The 22,878-nt window shown below is 40.3% G+C and overlaps 1 protein-coding gene across 4 annotated transcripts in view; it reads right to left on the reverse strand.

Moving 5' to 3' along the window:
* The window catches only part of STAG1 (stromal antigen 1), a 173,074-nt gene that overhangs the window by 122,874 nt on the left and 27,322 nt on the right, over window positions 1–22,878 (reverse strand). For 2 of the 4 annotated variants that reach the window (XM_042024746.1, XM_042024745.1), the window contains exons 2-3: window positions 10,959–11,093; window positions 4,319–4,421 (exon numbers count right to left, since the gene is read on the reverse strand). In XM_042024746.1, coding sequence (XP_041880680.1) covers window positions 4,319–4,421; window positions 10,959–10,987 — 132 coding nt within the window. In that variant the 5' untranslated portion in view covers window positions 10,988–11,093. Of the gene's footprint in view, window positions 1–4,318; window positions 4,422–10,958; window positions 11,094–17,848; window positions 22,281–22,878 lie in introns of those variants that run through there. The other 2 variants (XM_042024747.1, XM_042024748.1) reach the window with 2 other exon arrangements.

The following is a 22,878-nucleotide window of genomic DNA, read 5'->3' on the forward strand; positions in this document are numbered from 1 at the left end:
GCTGAAACAGGACACTGATGTAAATCACACCAACCACAAACCTCCACTGCTATGAAAAGAAATTCTTCTAAGAGGATTCCTCCCTGTTATTAATCAGGACACGTATGACTTGGAACTAGAAGCAAAACTCAATCCCCTGCTGTATCTAACATCTATACTGCAAGATTAAATAAGGCCAGGAATCTGCTGCAAGGTTAAAATTTCCCATATGAATGCATTGTGGTCTGTCTCCTCCATACCAGAAACTACAAAAGGAGCTGAAAGCAAAATTGTACAGGCTTTTCTGGGGACAAAAGCATCAGAAGTGCCTTGTTTCTTCTTGCTTTAAGTGGAGAAAGACACACTGTGGCTCTGAGTATGGGATGAGAGAGAAACCAGCAGAGATCTCCAAATTGCCACCTCTGGAACAGACAAACTGATGTTTCTCCCTGTCCTCTGAATTACAGATGAAATCTGTCTGCTCCTACTTTGAATCGGAAATACAGCCAGGGATCTCTCTCACTGCCTCAACCTCCAGCAGCGGAGGTTTAAGCCAAGCTATTCTGAGCTCCTGGGAAGGTGAGGCCAGGTAGTTTAAAATAAAGCATGCCAACAATGCTGACCAGAGTGTTGATCCGAAAGAGGAGACAAAAAAGGATAGATAAATAAGTGACCTGAGCCTGAGCTCACTGGTGTGAAAGCTACATTGCAGCATAAACCCTTGGGCTTTCAAATCCCCTACATAGAACAGGAGAGCACATCCATTCCCATGTACTTCAATAATGCAGCAGACACAGAGGGCATTTTGGCCAGTGTTACTCAGGAACTTCAAGAAGAGGACTGTTAGAAGTCACTCCTTAAAGAGACACCCCAGACTCATTAAATGCATACCCAGATGGTGTCCTCACATACAGTATCACAAACACCTGCACCACAATATCCCACTGGCTGGACAGCCTCAGCTCTTGGCCAGTCACTCCAAGGGCATCTGCTCTACAAGACCCAGTGTTTAGAAGGGTGCAAGGCCAATGGCCAGCCCCAGCCACTAGAGCAGGACATGGCACAGCCCCTGCTAAACTCACAGCAAGGGCCAGGGAATTCAGGACAATCAGGTTCGATTCTGAGAGCTATTCTGCAAGACCAATGCACTTAATCTCTTTGCAAATTGACTGTCTAGCCTACTCAGTCATGTACTCATTAGAATAGTGTACAGAGGTGAAGGGGCTACTTGAAAAGCAGTGGTTTAGAATGGAATGACTTGGATTGAAAGGAAATCTTAAAGATCAACTAGTTCCAAGTTTTTTAGAAAGTGAAGGTACCCCCAAAACATTATGGTTCTCTATGAACTGAAGAGGTATTTGCTACAAAAGGCAGTTTTTCAAATGAGCATCATCTTCTTACAAAGGTCTCAAATCTGCAGAGAATGTCTTTCTTTGGAAAACAATCTGGAAAAGCCTCTTGTAGTAGCGTGTCTTTCTGATAAAAGGTCAAGTCCATTCTGTGACACTCAGCAGAAAACTGTTTAAAATACATACATATGGAGTATATTCTATGCAGCTCTGTAATAGGACCATGCAGCACCAAGTAAAGTCCCTTTCCAAAAGAGGTCAATGTGTTTATGGCAGATGTGCCACACTGTAGCTGTGATGGCCTAAGGACATCAGCAATTCAGCATTTGCAGGAAGAGATCAAATCTTATTAGACCATAATATTCTAGTTAGAAAAAAATCCCAGGCACAAAAACCAGAAAAGCCTTTGGGCTACCATTCTTCAGGTCTGTAACAGAAATGAAAATCATCTAAGCTAAATCTCAGTTGAGAAAAACATCTTTGAACTTAACTAAATCTTTTAATCTGTTTCACATCTGACAGTAAAGGTAGGTGGGACCTGTGAAGGAAACAAAAACTGCAGTAATGAAGAGTTGGGGGGGAAATGTCAGAGCTGTACCTCCTGTAAGAACCAGGCAATTCACCTGAGGGAAGTGGCTGGGTTAGCAACATGGTTTGCTAAAGCAATACAGTTACCAAGTCCCTGGCTTATCACATCAAATAATGCTGTAAATTCAATTGCCTGGATTAGCCTTTCCAAAGTGTTTGCATTTCTCCTCTAGGATATTAGACATTGAGTGGCTTTTTGCTTTGGGGGCTTTTTTTTTTTTTTTTTTTGGTAGAAGAACCAAGGGAGAAATTTATCATGAAGTAAAATGGAACAGGCACCTGAGAGAGGCTGTGCAGTCTCCAGCCTTAATGGTTTTCAAAACCAAACTGGAAAAGCCACGAGCAATGTGGTCTGATCCCAAAGTTGACCCCACTCTGACTGGGAGGTTGCAATGACACCTCCTGAGCCCCATTCCATAAACAACCATATTGTTTTTCCTCTCTGAAACTCTTCCAGTCCTAATATATGCTTTCTTAAGATTTTGGGATGGAGGTCAAAAGGGAAAGAAAAAGTAGAACTGAGCAAATTCTTCCAAATTTTGACAAACTACAGTTTTAAAAAGGACACTGTATTTGTTTCATTCTCTATTTTCTTCCTCTGAGATTTAAGACTGGACTTGGGGTTTTTGACTCCTCTTAAGCATTAAGATGAAGCTTCCATGGAATCCCCCCTGATAACCCTAAGGTCTTGCTCCTTAGCAGCAGCAGCAGTCAGCTCACAGCCCATCATTTTGTGAATGAAGCAATGGCTGCTTCCTCTGCATGTTCATCCCTTGACAATCACACACACCTAGTGAGCCTGGAGTTGTTCTAAGCAAAATGAGCAATTCCTCCCATGGAAACCTGACAGCGGGACCAGCAGAGTGCTTCAGCAAATGTTCCCATAGGAGCTACTAATAAATTGAAGCAGAGGGATGAGAAATGCTTCTTGTAACACTCACCTTTCCCTTCCAGTGAGTGTGTGCTGGGTACAAAGTACCCTAGTGTTGCTAAAACTTGAATTCCTATACTGTGACAACATTCTGGGTTAGCAATCAGGTTGCACAAGCCTGCTTTTTTTTATTAGAGCTACAAAACCCCATAGATTTACTAATGAAATTATTTGTAAGATAATGTTTCATTTTATCCTTTGCTTACAAGCTATGTAAACAGATAAGCTGTTCTCTTTAAACACTTCCTTAAGGCTTGCCTGAAGAGGCTCCACGTTCATGAGCAAATCCATTTATCTGATGAAGAATATATGCATCATAGAAAAGTGTTCAAAAACTTTCATAAAGGAAGACAATGTGCCCAGAAAAGACCAGGATTTAAAATGCTGGCACCCTGAGTAAGTCCAGAGACTGTGATGCAAATTCAAAACCAACACTAAAGAGGAATTTGCTTCAGCTTGGCCAGCATGCCTGAGAGGAACACGTTCATTCTTACAGCCTCACCAGCCCATGGTTAAGGAGATAAGCCTCAGGATCAAAGACCTCAGGGTTAAAAAAAATCATCTCAATCTACTAGTGCTATATATATATAGATAGATAGACATAAATATATAGATACATGGCACATTCATATTGTGAGTTTATTCATAGAGCAACACTAAGAGGTGAATCAAACTCATTGATAACAATCACACAGAAATTCCCACCAAGTCTTACTCCACATTGTGTACTTCAAGTGACACAGCCAAGAGAACTAAAATGATTATCTTCAAGAACCAAGATGAAGGACAACATGACACACAGAACTTTCCCTTTATTTTCCAATAAATTGGCTATTTTATAAAATAAGTGAAAATAAAAGAGAAAGCTTCCTTAATACCCTGTGTAGAAGAGAACTGTTTCTGTATGCTCCTGCTGATAGGCCAGCAGAGACAAGGACAATATCACCTGCTGCAGCTGCAGCTCCCAGTCTGTAAGCAGAATGCAGTGTATGTCAATCACATGAATTTTTAATTGTGTTAATAGATTTTTCTCAGGCATCTAGTAAATATCATGCTGCAATTCTTCCATTCACAGGAGAAGAGTATCAGTAATAAAGGATGGCTCATATGTCATTTGTCACTTAAAGTCCATTACAACTTTCAAGAAGACAGTGGTTGTACTTACTGAGGTTATTCTCATATCTGGAAGAATGTTGTAATGACAGTAATAACAAAACTGTATTGTTCATGAAAGCAGCTAGCAAAAAAATATTAACAGCTATTGTGAGATCATTTTAATGTCCTTTTTTTAAACACTCCAAACATTGTTTGCACATCAATCTGATAAATATTTCATACTGCAAGTCTTCATAAAGTCTGACACAGGACTCATTAAAAGCCTATTTATGTGACCACAAGATGATCAGATGAAAAAGAGTCTGCAGTCAATTTTAAATAGATGCATAACAAAACAAAAATAAATTACACATACTGGAGGCCTGCCGGGACGGCCCCTTTTTCTTTTTCCTTTGACTTCTGCTTCTTCAAGCTCACTGCCAGCATCTGAATGTGCAGTAGTTTCGTTGGTAGAATCCCTAGGGGGGAAAAACACTAGATAAATTCAAATGATTTGAAATCAACAAGTAATCTCTAACTGACTGATTAAATACTTAGTCCTGAGCCAGAAAACAGATAAACAACAAAAAAAGTCAGCATTAAAAGGCTTTCCTCATTTATTCTGCAAACCAAGGAATCGAACACTGGCCCTGGCAAAAGGCCTTACCTTTTCATCAGCTGCAATGTCATTTTATTGACTGGAAGTTCTTTAAATTAACAGCTTCATTTGAAGCCACGTTACACTTCAAAACTGGCTATATTAACCAGTACATGCTCAATTCATCCATCCCACAATGTATTCACTACTAAGAACTTCCTTTTACTCTCTGTAGCTGCTTCTGAGCTGCTCTCAAGGCCCCAAGAGCAATGTGGAGTCCAATCCAGCTGGCTCATCATTAGCACAGTTACACAAGGTTCCACACAGCTCACACCATGCTCTCAGTCACACCCCAAGACAAGCGCAGCTATTAATAAAGAGGATTCATGCTGACTGTGAGGCCCAAACCCAAAAACTCCCTTTGATCTGAAGACATTTATAATTTTTGCAGTTAGAAAAATATTTTCACTTGTACAATGGAAAACCCTTGACACTGTTCAACTCCTGTTAGCAGAGAAGCCCAAACAATAATTTCACACTTGTTGCCATTTCAGATTGAAGACCATGATAAGAAAAAAAAATTCTCCCAATGCTCACCACCCCTCCCAGCCAGAGGCACAGGTACTTCTCTGCCTTCCAAAAAGACATACCTGCTTGAAGAAACTCAGATTGTAATTGATCTGTTGAAGCATTAGATCTTGCCCAAGAGCAGCTCACATGCAAAACCATACCTGTTACTGATGGGCTCTGTTTTTACTGTGCAAGACCACTAGTGCAACAGATCTCTACAAATTTTCATTTACAACTAATAGTGTCCTAGATTACTCAGGGATGGGTGTAGTTGTAGTCATAGACTTCTTTAAATCCAAAATCATTTCCTTGAAGTGAAAGGATTTCAGTTGCTGTACAACTTGTGCAAAGGAAAGGTGAAAACCAGACCTATTCCATATTTTACAGAGCCTCAAACATAAAAGGCAGCATTAGTGATCTGCTCTAGAGAAACTGAGAAGCTCCAGCAAGCCAAGATCTACAGAAATCTTCCACATTGTCTGGGGGTTATTTTGTATTTTGCTCTATAGATCCAGATATTATTCACAAATTTGTTGTATCACCAAGAAAGCTATTTAATAATGCAGAAAGATATCCTTGTATCAGAACTGGGAATGTTCTCATACTCCTCTTTACTGAAATTACTGTATTGCTTAGGTCTGCTCTCACTCAAATAATTCTGCAGAACTATGATGCATTTCTCATAGTAAGACACTGTTTTCCAACCTTTTCCAATTTGCAAGCACAGAAACACTAAGGGGTCCACAGAACCCTTTACAAAAGCCAGAATGCAGAAGAACGTATATTAAACTCTTTTTCTGAAAGTACCTTCAGCAGATTATCTCTAAATACTCTACACACCCCAGAATATCAGGCACCCTAGATGAAAAACAACCATTCAACTGCATTTGAGTTCACAAATTACATGCTTGCAACACAGTACCTCTACAAAATACTGAAAATGCAGCTTTGTTGTGATACAATTAAAAAGTAGCTTTTTCACTTAATAAACTGTGAAATGTGAAAAACTTAGTATCAAGCTACGAATTTGGAAAAACACCCAAAAATATAAAAAGCCTAAAATCAAATAAAAGATACCCCACATGGAGTTCCAAATTGTTTGATAAAATAGGGCCACACCAGAGAAAAGCAATGCAGTAAATACAGCTGAAAACATGTTTATGCAGATGGATGTATCTAGCCTTTACTCAAAGACTTCATCACACTGCAAGTCAATTTGACAAAAATGTACATTGCCTCACAAAGGCAATTTTAATAGATTTTGAATACAGAAGTAAAGAACCCCATAAAAATATCTGCTGCCTTCTGTTGCTGGAGAGAAATTAAAACCACTCTCTATTGCTCTCTCCAAAAAAACCCCAAAGCTTTTCTCTCTGATCTGCTCAGATCCCCACTGGAAAAGTTTCAGGCATGGTGTGTCTGTCTAAACAATACCCCCATTCCTGGGGAAATGCTGTGCTTTGCTAGCTTATAAACTTGCACCCCAAGGATCATCAGGATAAAAATTTCTCTCTATTAAAAACAGATTCAGCAATCCTCCTAGGCAAACAGCTCAAATCCTTCCCTTGAAACACCAGAGCTATATAAATAAATTAAACTCTACTACTATTTCACATGCATCTATTCCACAGAGAATTCTGTTTTCCTATACAGCCTCAGTCCAGTCTAGCAAAACCTCCAGATAAATTTGTCTGTTTAGTTCTGGAAATTTCAAATGTTTCCAAACACTGCATATGGAAGGAACAATTAAGTTAATAACCACCTTCTATTCTTTGCCTTACATAGACTGTTGTCTTAAACCTGAGTCTCTTCATATTCTTCTGGTAAAACTTCTCTAATTTGCTGGAAGCCTCTTTGGCTGTTTCCCTTTTTGGGAAAAGCTCAATAAATGAGTACTAAGGGTGAGATTCATCTAATCTAAATTTGAGACATATGCAATGCGGAACAGAAAATCTTAATGTACAAGATAACTCACACTAAGGTCAGTGTCCAAAACTGGTCAGTCAGTTTAAGTCTTATAAATTTTGTTTTCTCTCCATTGCTGGTAAGGTGATCATGACAAGCAGCTCAAATATAAATGTTTCAAACTAAACAAGATGAACCTCGCCCTAACAACATGTGAGGAAGAAAGGAAACTTCTTTCCAGCAATGAAAATCTATAAGGAGCAAGGGGAAAACATCAAAAACTGGGTTCCCTTCAATCCTCACATTATTTGGAGTAGAGAGACAGGATCAAGGACAACCTCCAGTCCCTAGCTGGTTTCATATTAAAATAAACATCATTTCAAGCAGCAAGGAATTCTGTTTGAATCAAGCAACTCCTGCACAAAAACGCCCTTCCAGTGTGGCCATGAGCCCTTTCAGTTTGGGGGGTAGTGCCTCTTGCTTGTCCCAGCCTCGCAGTTGCTCTGGCTACACAGACCTGCCCTTTTTCCTCTTCTTTCTGAGCTCAGAGCAGCAGTACAGCATCTCCTAACTGCCTGCAGCTCTGGCAGGTTGTAGCACTCACTGAGAGAAGCAGCTGGCCAGCATCCATCTCCCTCATTCCCTACACGTCTCGCAGAACTGCTAAGAAGTAATTTATCTAGTGGCAGTTATTCACATCTTAATAGACCAGAATTATCCTATCCTCATTCCATGTGTGTGTGACTAGGCACCTGAGGGGGAAACTTTGGCTTACTCATAATTCATCTTTCCTGAAGCTGTTGGGAGGGAAGATAATCTGGGCCTAAGGAAACCTGCTTCATCTAAGGAGAGGTGGCAGTGCCTAAAGCTAAACCTTTTCTCTCTTAAGACTCCTTTGACATGACAGGGACATGAGAGAATTGGACAGAGGTGGGGGGGACCTCCAAGAGTGGGGTGAGCAGAGCAAAGGAGACAAGTGATAACCCCTTTTTAGGGCTCAGGTTTTCTCTGCTTTGCCTTCTGGTTTCTGTGGTAACTAAAGCATCCTAGAAAAGTGACAGTAACTGCAGGATCCCTTCTAAAAACTCCAGATATTATTCCAGAGTTATAATTACTAATCCTTGAAACTATCCATGCTAATGAAGAATTAACAGATTACTGGACAGCCCTTTACCACATCATGCTTCTGAAAAACATGTTTCCACTAACACAGTAAATTTCACATCTCTGTAAAGGAACTAAAACAAATTTACCTTTCTTCTACTATTCCACAAAGCCCTAGCTATAGAGTTTATACACCATGCCCCTTTAAAAACATACCACAGCAAAAACCTGTGTTTATGTATCAGGTTTTGTAAAAAAAGAAACCAAAACACTTCTATAATCTTTAATCGCTGTTGCTGAGGGGCTCGACATTCTGGCGGAGATAAATTCAGTAATTGCTATCACCAGATTCAGCCTTGTGAAAAAAGCATTCATGAAGAAAAATGGCTAAATGCACAGGCTCATGAATCATGGATGAATCAGTTCTCATGGTTGATCTTCAAAAATCTAAAGAGCAAACATGAGTCATGTCACTGAGAGAAGACTCATAGCTGTCCATCACGCAGGTCAAACACACCAGATGTTTTCTCCAAACATTTGAAACACCAGTGAGTGAAATCCTGTCTTCATTGTGTTCTGAAGCCACTTCTAGGAATCTAGAAAGGTTAAAGATTCTCCTTTCATGTTTCCTCAACAAAGAAGAATTGGGGAGGGAATATATGATATGGTCCTAAGCAATATATTAACATATCAAATTGGCTTTAGGATTGTTTGTTTAAAGAGGGTAGCCAGAAAGATTAGAAAACATTACAAAAAAGAAGTAGAAATTAAGCACAGGAATGGGAGATTATAATAATCCTTCAAATAATTCATTTAAGAGCTAGGAAGGAAACCTTGGCTTTCTGTGTGGAACTGGACTGTGTCTTCCCAAATCTGTAAATGTGTGAAGCTAGTACCCCCTACCCCAAAAATTGCTTCAGGTCTCCTCACCCTTAGCCAGCACTGTTCCTGATGAAGCCTGGCTGAGACTTTCTGAATTAGAATTTGTCACTTTCTTTGATACTTCATCCACACTAGCCAATGTTCTGAGCCCTCAGGAGAGTCCCAAAACCTTTATGTGCAAATCATGCTGAGTCCTTTGTGAAATGAAAAACCTCCTCTTGCTCATAAGCAATCAAAACTACAATGTATTGTTGAGGATGACATCTCACCAACACTTCACAGAGTAGCATTAAATGATTCCAAATGCTATCAGAAAAAACAACATTCATGGGCTTTTTCACTCTTTGATTTGCTTAATATTGGTGGCTCTGATTAAAGAATATGCCGGTATATTTAATGTCCCTCAGGTTTTTCAGCTGGTGTGTAGCATTACCAAATCCATTAATATGTACTTTTTAACCTTAAACTCCCTGATATTCCATTCACTTCTTAGTCCATCTGGGTTCTTGAGGCAGGAATGGGAATACCCCTTCCTACCACTGCCATCACAGAATCTCCTAGCTTTTTCATCTTGGCATATTTCACAAACATCCCCTCACTTCATGAATGTGGCAAATCCAGGAAATATGAACCAGTAAAATGTTCTTCCACAACTAATCCCTAAGTTAACAAGAACCCCCTCAGGCTGACACTCCCCCTCAGTGCTGCCCATCAAGGTCATCCACAGCTTTAGCCTGTACTCACCCACAACTAAGTTTTTTTAAAGAGGTTTTAAAAATACAAGAGAAAACTGTAATGCAAAGCATGTTATTATTAAGGTCAGACAAATTTCTTTTCAACTGTCCAACCATTCTGTTTCTTAAATAACAGGACTTGAAATCTTAGCTTAGAACTCCACTCAACCCTGATAAACTGAGGCTCCTTCACACCCTGAGGTAAAAAATATAAATTAGAAAACATTCCAAGCAAAAATAAATTAACATTAGATAGTTACCTGGTGCAGGTGCCTGGCACTGGCAGCAGGGTGGTCACAGAGGGGGCTCTGGGAGGGGATGGTGGGGGACTTTTGGTGGGGGTTTTGTGAGAGGAGCCCATGCTGGAGTGGGCTGGGCTGGGCACCCATGCTGGGGGCATGAGGGGATGGGGTGGGACAAAAGGTTGAAGGTGAACTGAGGTAAGGGCAGGGGTAGAAGGAACACCTGGTGGGTTTTGTCTTTGTTTCTCACCATCATCCAAATCTTTTTTCATTAGCAGTAAATTAATTTTCTCCAAGCCAAGCCCATTTGGTCTGTTGTTATTTCTCTTGTCATTAACTCACCGCATGAGCTTCTTCACTTTGTGTTCTCTCCCTGCCCTGTGAAGAGGGGAGCAGGTTCCTGTCTCTAAAATTCCTTCTTAACTCTACTTGATTTACTCTCCAGCTCCTCCTACTACAGACTTCCACTCTGTTCTTCCCAGTAGCTCACTTTATCCAAGCAAACTCATGTTCCCATGAGCATTAGCCACTCCTATTTCCTAGCAGGACCAAAACATATCCATGCCACTTGCTGTCTTCAACTGCAGTAGGCAAAGGCTTTTTGCACAATAAATTCAGCTCATTGTAAGAAAGTACACAACTGGAATACACAATATGGTGTGAGACAGTACACAACTGGAATACACAATATGGTCAATTATGACCAAAACCAATCCATGCTGCTGAAATCTCCCTCAAGCATTAAAGACATTTTCACGGCAAAGTTAAATCTCTATACATAGAAAGAAATATTTTTTAGATTAAGTGTTTTGCAGCTTTTTTTACACAGTTTCTCAGCATATGAAAACACAGGAGGCCTGGAACAGTCACACTAACATACACTTCTCTCAAGCTTGTGCTTTATCCTCACAATCACCTCTCTGTTTACTTCAACCTTTATAAAAGTGAAGATTTCAAATGTAGAGAGAAGCATATACTCACTGTAGTACTGGCAAATCTGAAGTAATCATTTTTGCAGCACTCTTGAAAGTAAGAGCTACATAGAACTTCTTCTCAAAGTTATTATAAGACAACTACTTGGAAACCTCTTTCATGAAATGAATGTCAAAGTCCAGTCTGTAAGAGAGAGAAAAAAACTGTTAGATGTGACTCCAAAATAGTAATACATTGAATAAAATATGCTGTCAACAATAAAGGTCAATTCTGAAGTAGCATCACTACTAAACCACAAGAAATTTAGAATGGATGACCCTGAAACAGCTTCATCATATTCTTGCATTCAGATTTTACATTTCTGTTTAGGTGACTTTGTGCAATTAAATAAAAATTAAAAAATAAATGTTCTGCATTACTTCCCATATTTGTTTACCACCATACATGTGTGTTCAAATGGCACTACACCTATTCAACCAGACCCTCTGGCTCACAGCTTTGTGTGACTGAATTTCACAGAATAATCAGAAGCTGTGCAAGTGTCTAATTGCAGCAGAAGGTATTTTAACTTGATGAAACTGAAGTTGTAAGTTTTAATAATAAAGTAGACTGCATTTGTAGTGTCACTACATCCACTAGTAACATTTCTCTACCCAAAAGACTAACCAAGGAGTTAACTAATGGCAGCAGATGTGACTTTACCATTAAATAATGGCACAGTGTGACAGATTCAATAATCTTCACTGGAATAAAACACAGAACTGCCATCCTATTCTTCCAGAAAATGCAAGTTCCGGAGAAACTAAACAGATTTGTTCCAGTCTCCCCTTTTACAGGTCCTGGGGTATTATGAAGAGCTGCATGGAGCACTGCAGTTCAGCAAGGGCAATGAATATCAAGGACTTAACTGTGTGTTTTTAAAACATGGGATATGTTCAAACTCTTTTACTTAAATACTTAATTTCCTCTTGATGGGCATTTTTTTCCTGTGCTCTAGTAGCTTTGCACAAGGCAAGAAGAAAATCCAGCCTGGAAGAGGTAATGTGACCTGCATCAAATGGAGAATCTAAATGAAACTGTATCCTTCTAAACAAAACAGTACAGCATATAAAGTATAATTTCCACCCTCCTACACATACATCAGTGTTTATTTACCAAACTGTACACAATGAACAGACTTTTTTGCCTCTTCATATTACAGTTCCAGTTAGACTGACAGTTGCATACAACTAGTTCTTCCAGTACTTACTACTTTGGGCTACCAACAATTTTACTTACAGTGCCTCATCATGAAATTTACATTTTTTATACCATATAATTAGCAAGCCACTTTGTTGCAAAACACATGTCAACAAACAAAACGTTTGTTTGGAGCTAAAAGCATCACTCTAGCATTACTGGTTTAAAGGGGCCAATACACCAGGCTGGTGTAAAAGCTCTCCAGTTTCACTATGAGACAGAAGTTAGTCTGAGCTCTCCTTGAACAAAAATGTCATATATGCTGTTTGTGCTATTTCCATAAGCATTTCTTCATTAGAGACACTGCTCATGACTGTGTTTCAAAGGATGTGATTGCTCCTAACAGGGCTCCAGTTGACAGTGTAAAACAACCACTTCAGACACTGGTAAGAATTTATCATACACAGCATGAGACTGAATTAAGTTCTGAGTTGACTTCCTATATGAAAAAATAAAGGTAATGTCCAGATCTCTGAAATGGAGAAGTTCACTACAACTGGAACAAGACTGAAGAAAGAAGTATTTTTTGTACCCACACAAGCACACACATATGGATGCTAAAAAAGCTGGCAGAGAAATTTTTCCAGTTTTTACAGCCTCTTGTGAAAGTCTCCTTTCTCACACAAACTAGCTGGGGAAACAGTTTGCTGTTTTGTAAACTATACTACAGGTGCAAGCTGTTTGTGTCTTGTTTTCTACACTGGGAAAAATATTTTGGAAATGGGTGTTATACCGTTCAGCCAATCACTCTGGGAGGTGGATAGTCAAGCACCCAATGATGTTATACCACTCTTGTGAACAAAGCTATATAAACAAGTCTGTAATTAATTAAATAATCCCATTTTATCCTGCACTTGGATTCTGTGTGGTTCCTCACGCCATCCCTGTGGACAACAGCCACACACACACACGTGTGCTTTTGCTAGCTGGACCTCAAAGGAAACCTATCCATCTTAGATCTTCAGATTATCTACTTCCAGCAGGATTCGTGGCAATCTTACTTTTCAGAAAAGCTTCCTAAAGTAGTTCAAGAAAATTTATGTGTGCTCCGTGTGAGGTACCTTCCACAGACATTTAAGGCATCCTGCACAACTGCTATGTGGGATTTCTTTTTTTAATTTTCCTTTTTAACCTAATCACCGTTCCCAACTGTTGGCTCTGCATGCCCAGATGTAGCAATCAGCAGCATTCAACTGCTCTAGGAAAGTGCTCTCACACACAAGCAAAAGGATACTTGCTCAGAGACAGCTTATTTGAAAAGCAAAACCCTGATTTAGAAGTATGGAGTGAAGGGTATAAAGAGCCAGAAGCAGAAGAGAGGACAAGGCAGCTGAACCCACGGCGCTAAGGACAGACAACCTGACACCAGGGAACTGCAAAGGCCTGGGGTGTTTTCTCCTTGTCCTTCGCTAAACAGGAAACTGCAAAACAGGGCTGCAAAAACCCACCCCTCTGTGGTAAGGTTCAGACTGGACCATCAGAAGACAACAAAGTTGCCCTTCTACACTCTTGTATTAATAAAGCCAGTGTGTGACAAAATACAAGAATGGTTTGACAACTGAAAAATTCATTGATCCTTATGGACTATACAAATATGAACCTTTGTGGTTTTCTGGTTTTAATAGAAGAAAATATCTGTGTCTGAAAGATGATGGTCTCGTAACCAGGAAAATCAAACTCTCCCTCTTTCTCTCCTTCAGCCTGAGAATAAAGTCATTGATAAAAAAAATCCTGAAAGCTTGAGACACATAACCATTTTATCACCTGTCCTGGAGAAGAGAACAGGGGGAGACGTACTTCATACTTTGGCATTTGGGGATATTTTAACTATAATAAACACAACACAGTCCCTTAACATGCAGTCAACTGCTTCTCTTCTAGTTTAGAAAAAAAGTCTGATGTTTTCATTCAATCCCAATTATAATGATCTTTGTACCCTTGCAGCTTTTTGAACCCACACCTCTATATTTTAAGACTACATAAATTTATGCTGGTCCAGTTAAAACTACCTATAGAGGAATATAAAGCAGACAGTAGAAGACACCATTTAGTTCAAACATCCAATGGTAAACAAGTAAATGTTTCCCTTTTTGCCTGTTCTGCAAGCATGCACAATAATCAGGGCACACATAATGACCATTATATAAAACTGCCTCTGTAAAAAAATGTATTTTCTAGTAGACTGTTTGGTTTATTATAGTTTTTCTTCAATAAGTATCTCATAATGAGCTCAGTTTTAGAAAGGCTCTAGGATTTTACAACAATGAATCCAATACACACATTCCATCAATATTTCCTGTCGTTTTTACTAACGCACAAAGCTACCCACATTTTTTGCAGTCTTTAGGTTGTTTGCCTCTCTGGTGCTGAAGTAATCTACCCATTTTAGCCAAAACCCAAACAAATTAAAAGACTGACAACACCCTGATGGAGTCCTTCCAAGCAACTCTCTGACACCAACAAAACTAAATCAAGCTCAATTAACTCTATTATGGACTAGGTACCTACACTTTATAAAGTTGAACCCAAAACTTAAATAACAAAGAAAACCAACTACTAAATCTAGCAGTTACTACATTATCAATTCCATTGCCTAAAAGATACCCAAAACAAAAGGTAACAGGCATTAGACAGACTTCTAATACAGCATCCTTTCCTTGTTGACCAAGGCACCTTATCCCATCCAAGTGCAAAATATATTCAAACAACGGCTCACACAAATGAAGCAAAGTCTTCTACAATTAACTGGTAATGCCTTTACCCCCTTCCTTCATTTCCCATTTCTAAGGACTCTGCTCTCTCCCTCGGTGCTCCCTGCTGGAGTACCTGATGGTGTGCCATGCCCCAGCACAGCACCAGAAAACAAGACACAGAAAACTCTAGTTTTTCATAGTTCAGAGACAAGACTTGTCCCCTCAATATTCTTGCCCAAAACCCACATCGGACCGCTAGGAAAAGGCATCAGCATCAGCACAAACAACAATCCTGCACTGCACACCCAGGCAGAGCTTCCATCAAGAGGGTGAGAGAGAAGAGAGGATCAGATGCAGGCAGATCAATTCTAGCCTTCACTGCTTTATCCACGGCCTTGGGCACACCACAGAAGCCCTTCCTGCCCAGCTACCCATCTGCAAAGTGAAAATAGTATCTAGAAACTTCAAATGTGAATTCTAAATCCTGCAGAAATAGAAAAACAATCATCGGGAACTAACCTGGTAACAAATTTACCAAATGCCGTGATGCGTTCTGCATCACTGAGGAGTTTTTGTTTGCTCTCAATTAAATATATCTATAAGCATAAGCTTTATTTCTGGTACAGGTTTGGAACTTGAACCAAATTACTCATGTTGACCCTACAGCCACTTGATAGAAAGCCAAATTAGATCACCACTCCCAGCTCTGATTTTGAAAGCACAGAGCATCATTTAAGGCCAAACAATGCATAATGCTCATTCAGCCCATCTTTAAAATAATTTCATTGAAGTTCTGTACGCAATACATATTTCACTTTATCACATTATAGTAAGTACTTAAAGTAAAATTGAAAGTCCAAGTATAGAAAAATTATCACTGAGCACTAGTGAGTTCCTCACTACTTGTGGTGCATAGCAAGCTCTCTATGTGGTCTGCAGCATTTCTAATCCAGTCAAACCATGACAGAAGGCAGAAATACCAGCAACAACTAGGCCAGCACAGCATGGCAATGCTTCACTTCCTACACCCATCAAAATCATCCTGGATATATTATTAGTAGTGGCCCACGTCCCTCTCCAGCATGTCTCTGCTGTTCTTGTTATCCACTCCAGTAAAACCTCCAGTTCCCAGTCTGCAAAGGCACGTCAGTGTCAAACCCCAGACCCTGGGAGAGCTGTTTGACACACCAGATGTTTGTGCTGCCGTGCAGAGGAACGTGGGCAGGCTGGAGCACTGGACACACAGGAATCACGTGAAGTTCCATGAAATGTACGGCCAAAAACCACACAGCGAGACTGTACACAAAAGTGGGGTATTTAGCAGATGTTTATTACCACTGACTAAAGTTTCTTTCTTTTCTTCTGTTCTTTACAGGTATCACCAGACATTTTACCCATACCTGTGGGATCAAGAACTATCTCGTGGCAACCCCTAGCTGTCCATTTAAATTGCCTTCAATTGCAGGTGTCTCCTCAGTTGCACCAACACACAGAACTGACTCTACAGGCAAAACAGCTGTTGCTGCTTCCTCTCACCAAATGCTTTTAGCCTCGACAGGTCCTGCCCAGTTAGTCAGAAAAATCATCTGAAGTGTCACATCGTAGCATGCAATATTATTCTGTGCTCTTCGACAGTCCCAGTGCAAAACCTTGCGCTGAAAGGCTACACAAACCACTTCTTCCAAGCTGGGAATAAATTCCTTACGTGACAAAAACCTCCGAGTCATACTACCACATTTCTATACTTAGTTTTCTCTCTCTAAAAATGTGTGAATTGCCAAAACCAATCAGTTTTTCTGTATATTCTGCTACCATTTCCAGAAGGTAGCAGCTAATTCCTGTACTGCGCAGGTCAGTGCCAAGGCACCGACACCAAGATCACACAGGAAAGCTGGTACAATCTTTTAACCATGGCTATAATAGCATAGTTAATTTATGTGTCACACAGCACTCAGACAATTCAGCTTGATCTCCAGTGTTTAGTCCAACAGCTTTTAAATATATTATTATATACTGCTTTCTTCTAATGCCTAGGATGGCTAATACTAAAAATACTAATCAATGCTTCATGAAAACAATTGCCTGTAGATCTGGCTTGCTCAAGAACAGAAATGTTATCATTTCAATTTGTAATTCTTTTTTAAATAAATGTAAATTTGATGGACTGAGCATATGTAAACAAGCTTGCTTTCCCTTTGTTATTCTTACAGACTCTTCAGACATAACTGCTCCTTCCTCTGTGGACACTCCGTGAGACACTTGACCTGATTTTCTGCAGCACTGAGCATTCACAACTGTGACTGAGATCACCAGGGGCTACGGGCACTCTGTCACTCATAAGGCAAATAATTATGGGCTGATTGCACAAGACTAAGAGTTAAGGCACTGAGTTCTAATGTTCTAGTCCAGTATCCGGATGATTAAGGTCTAAATTAACAACTTGCTCCTTCCCATCTCTCCATTAGGATAACATCAGCTATCTACCAGCCTCATGCCTACCTGCTCTGAACATAAAATACACAAAGGGAAAAGGGCTCTACAAAGTTACTTCTACTGTCCTCAAGCTGTGAGAATGAATAGATGGACCCCTGAAACCTTCTGCTTCTCTGCAATCCTATTTCCAAAACTTAGAGGAGTCTTGAGAAGATAAACTCAATTGTCTTTTTAAGATGATGCAAGAGCATTGAGAATCATTAAAAAAAGCCCATGGAACAAATTTTAAGTTGAGAGAGATTTTGCTTATTGTAGAAACTGCGGAGTCATCCTCCAAACAGAAGACTGAGCAATCAATAAAAACTTCCTAAAGACTGAAGAATGAAAGGGACAGCATAAGTGTGAGTTATCAAAACAATTAAAGTTATCAAGGTAATTAAATGCTTCCCCCAAAAAGGACCATCCTGCTTAGCTGATGCTCACTCAGCTCACTGAAATGACCTAAAGCTTTTTGAGGTTTTGCACAGTTCATTTTAGTGGACCAAGCCAGTGTTCCAGGAGGCTCCAACACACCTGTGTACAGGACAGCAACAGGAGAGTACAGCTGGACACAGAGCAGACTGAAGGAGGATGACTTCTTTTCCCATGTGTAAAACTGCTGCAAAGGCAATGGAGAGGGAGAATAAAGAGTCTTTCCCAGTGAGAACACACAAGCAATGGGTTTTACTGCAGCAAGGAAAATTCAGGTGAGACACATACAAATCAGGTAAGGACTAGTGAAGCTCTCCAACAGTTTGCTCAATCAAATGTGGATTACCCACCACTGAATACTTTTGCTTTTCCCAAGTAGATGGGTCATGTTTGTCAGGTACAACAGGCAAAGTCTGTGGTGCAAGCTTATTCCAAGGAGATTGAAACAGCTGGGAAAAACCAGACAAGGCTTTTGGGACACAGCCTGCTTTGGGTCTGAAAACATGGCACAACCAGAACTGTGCCTGCTGGAGGGGAAAGGCTGGGGACTAGGCCAACTCTCCATACCCTTCCTTACCCCCATCTCTTCTAATATTTCTGGGACTTTTACCCTCAATCAAACCCATGTGTGACAATAATTAAAACTAAATCCAGTGATTGAATTCACACTCAAGCACTGTAGTAAGTGCTCATTCCTAGAAAATAATCTACATCTAGAGGAATCCCTGGCAGAGCCAGGCATGTAGAGGGCTGCAGAGGCTTTGGATATTCATCTCTGTGCAGCACAAAGCACAGCAGGCCAGGAGCTCACACTGTCTGCAGGCACACCAGAAGCACTGTTAATAGATTTTTATGCTACCTCAGAAAAGTGTTTACTCATCTGTAATTTTTCTCAGCAGTGGACATCTGGTGTTCCATTATTCATTGCATCTGGAAAATTGCCAACAATAAAACCAATTTTCACAAAAAGGAAGCAAAGCCTGACATGCAGAATGCTGGAATAAAGGAAAAAACTCTCAGAATGGTTCAAGTTTTTGTTCTCTTTGTCTTTTCTTTTCTCCTCATATGGGGGACTCTGAGGAGAAAAGCCAAAAGGAACTGCAGAACATTTTTTCCAGATTATAAAAGAAAACATGCATTTTGAAGTCACATATAAATTAAAAACTCTGGGAAATGACTGATTCTGGTACTCATTTGAACTTATGGGGGAAGTGCACGAAGGTCAGATGAAAATAAGGTCACTAAAATACTAACTCAGCTGCTAACAGAAGGGATATTTAATGTTTCATATAGAGACTTGCATGTATCAAATAGAAGAAAATGCAGGATGACTCTAATGTGTAATATTCCCCCAATTTGCTGATAGGTAAATACTTTAATACTCTCCTCAAAAGAACACAAAGGCATAATGGCTCTTCAGAGGAAGGAGGCGGAACTGAGGACTTTGTTAAAGCATTCCCACCTCTGAGAACTGATCCTTCAGGAAGCCACATCTCGGACTCTGAGCTTGCAGGAGCAGCTCCATCACTTCATTTGTTGCCAGACCTGTCAAGATCCACAGCCTTGCAAAGATATCCCGATCTAAGTCCCTCAAACAGCAAAGATTTCTGGGCATTACCTCAGAGTGACTGAGGCACTGAAAGCCTCTCTTCAGTATCCACATCTCCTCCAGAGATAAGCCTCACAAAGTTTTAGACTGAGTCTTTCAATGCTATCAGTTCAGGAACTGGAAGATCCCGGAGTACCAGTTTTTCCAAGTCCAGGGAATTCAGCAATGCTCCAATGACAAAACCCCATGGATTCCTGTACTAGAGCCTGTCTAACAACAGCTTGGAGGCTCAGCTTAACCCTCAGCCTGATGCAGCTAATTGGCATCTGTTCCACTACAGCTCCTTATTCACTCAAATATCATCTTTTTGTGTACATGAGGGCATGTGGATATTTTTAAATTATTAAATACTTCATGTTTCGAGCTCCTCAGAAGTGATGTTGCATTGAAAAAGGGGATTAGTAAATATCCAATAAGCATTTTATAAGGAGCATAATGCTATCTCTCTGCAATGAAGCAGACTAAATACCCTTGCTTTTAGTAACCATTTTTACTAGCATGAAGAGGACAGGGGTTCCACTGATGCTTTTCATTAAAGCAGGAATAAATTTCAACAAGAAATATAAGAAAGTTGTTTTTCTTCCGTTGTTAATTATTTTTAGCCCAAGTAACTCTGTAAATGCTTTTTAAAAAATCCCATTTGCTTTAGCATAAAAGAGACTTCTCCAAAGAGGTTGTGGTAGCACAGACTTTTTGACTCTTGATTCTTGACATTCTGTGGGGCTATTGACAGAACATACGGATGTACAATGGAGAGGGAGTAATTTCCGTATCCTTCCCATACCCACTAGGCCAGAGAACCTAAATTATAAACACCTGAAAAGCTCCTAAAAAAGAGTTTGTGAAAACTGAACAAGAGCCAAACAAAGGAGTAGAGGTAGACCACAAAAGATTAAGCTATCAATAAAAGGTCATTATAGATACAGATATAAAAATTACAGAATCAAACTCAACTTCCCAACCCCAACAACTTATTGATAAAATTCAACCTGATATCAAACCAGACACCCTCCACCTACATCTTGTGCCACAACAATCCCTCTTATGAACCAATCCACAACTTGCAGCCTTGCAGGGAAATCCCACCATGTCCCAGACACCAAAGAAAAAGCTGTGAGTAATACCAAACCCTGACAATCAGCAAAACAAGCAGGCAACTCTGTCTTGGTTCTTCTTCATTAAAATTTGCTTCAAATTCTCCTCCCAGTGAATGAATCAATATTCTCTTCTACCAGGAACTTTTTTATGCGTTCCCCAAGACCAAGAGGCTGTGCAGGTCCTTAATCCAAGGAGACCAGATGGAAAAAAACCCCATCAGAACACATTAGAGTATTCCCCTCTTCAGCACTCGGTGAGCTGGTTACAAGACAAACTACACTGCATCTACAACCTATACAATTTAAATCATCCCTCCATCAAACCATCAATGCTACCACACACACACACTAAGCTTCCCATTGACCACATTTCACCTCAAGAACTTGTAAGAACAATAACTCCAGAGTCCACATGCTGCTAAATAGCTCCAATCCATCCTAACCAGACACTGCAAGCCTCCAGTACTGTACAACCAAGCCTCCCTTTCTTCTGAAACATCCAGATGACATGTATTTTTCCTCTGAAAACTCATACACCTTCAAAGCCATCCAAGGTGTGACACCAAACAAACACCTCTATCAGACCGTTCCCAAAGCCTGCACTGAGACTGGTTTCCTGTCCACCAGGCCAACACAGGCTCCTGTCAGGAAGCCAACAAGGTGAAACTCAAACACACCATACAGCAGAGGCAGTGCCCCAGGAGCCTGGGCGTGTGCAGTGAGCACTCAGCACCTGCACTGAGCCAAGAGAACCTTCCCAAAGACTCCCTCACACAAAAACCTACCAACACCTCACCAACAGGACATCCTCTGTTAGTACACAGGGCACAGCTTTTCACCTTGCAGCAGCTATACAGTCAAATCCTTCACTGCAAAAGCATACATTACAAACTTTCTTCTCATCCGTCTTAAAACAATCCGACCACCACAACAAAGTCATGAGGAAAAGCACATTTTTTCGCTGGACACACACAACCATGCTGGAGCTAGAAATAAAAAGCCTTGCAAGGATGTTTCCCAGGTGACCTCATACTGCAACCAAAATTCAAACCTAAATCCACAGGCTAACACAATTCCCCAAAGCCCCATGGCTTCCCCTAAACCACACAGGTGAACAGCAACAGGACGAGCAGCAAACAAGGAAATGATGATTTGCCAGCAGAACACTTCCCAGAACAAAACCATTCCACTCCTAAGTTCTCACTCCTGATCCAAAACACTTAGGAAGGTGCACAGCTGGAAAATAAAGATTTACAATCATTTTAAATAATTGACTCATAAGGGAAACTGGCTTTATCCCATGTTAGTTTCCTCCATCCCTATAACTTATCTCTCTGCCCCACAGGCAATGCCTCCCCACACCTCAGCAGAGCTCACAACAATTAATTGCTTTCTACATGTACTGAGCTTGAGGATCATGGTTTTATCTCAGTCTAAAGCAGTGTGATCCAGGAGCCTGCCAAGTTTTTTACAGCAATGTCAACTGACCTAAAAAATACATTACCTGTACCTACAAGCCTTTCCTGATTGAGACTGAGACATGAGGGGAAAAAAAGAACCCAAGGACTCAAGAAATAAAATATAAGCTAAAATAGGGATGGCTACCCACCAGCATTTCCTAATGACCTCCCCAACACAGAAATCACAAGAAATCAATGAAATAATAAGAAGTAGGAACTAAGTTATTATCAAGTAGTATGTACAACTGGCAACAGTTCTGCAATAGTCCAAAAAGCAAATATCAAAAGGGAAAATACAAATTAGCACCTGGGAAAAAGATTTATTTTAGCTCAGTAAATAATCCTGAAGAAAAGCTTTTATCATTCAGAAATTAATTTTGGTTAGTCAAAAACCCTAGGAAGACCAGGTAAGGGGTGAAACTGCTTGCTCTTTGCTATTTAAAAATGTCTTGTGCAGCACAATAAACCCATTAAAAGGGAAACTTTCTCAGGGAAAAAATGTTTGAAAAAACCCTCAATATCTCTTCCATTGCTTTTTCATTTTTCCAGGTACAGGAATGATGAGTGTACAGATGGAAGACAATTATCACACTGTGTGGAACCAGTTGAGAGACCAGTTCCAAACTGGACAAACTGACAAACCAAACAAGCGTTATCAGAAATACAAGGAGGCGAGGCAAGAGCACAGAAACCAGCACATGACCTGGACAAGAAGCTGATTCAGTTTCCATTCTTAAGGACTTCACATCCAACCAGGCTGTTTGCCCTCCATCTCCTGACAATTTCTGGCCATGCTGCCAAACACCAACAGGCCTGACAGAAGGACAGGTACCTCAAAAGGGGATTTTTGAACGGAGGCACTGGCTGAGCCCAGTGCTCTGGCACGGGCGGAGGTGGGGGCCAGGATCTACAGAGCTGCTTTTGTCCTGCTATCAGACACAGATTTGTCCTGTTATCAGACACAGT

The sequence above is a fragment of the Corvus kubaryi genome, unplaced genomic scaffold (genome assembly GCF_017639235.1).
Source record: "Corvus kubaryi isolate FWS band 111438036 unplaced genomic scaffold, C.kubaryi_AGA036_p1.0 37264, whole genome shotgun sequence".
NCBI classification, from domain to species: Eukaryota; Metazoa; Chordata; class Aves; order Passeriformes; family Corvidae; genus Corvus; species Corvus kubaryi.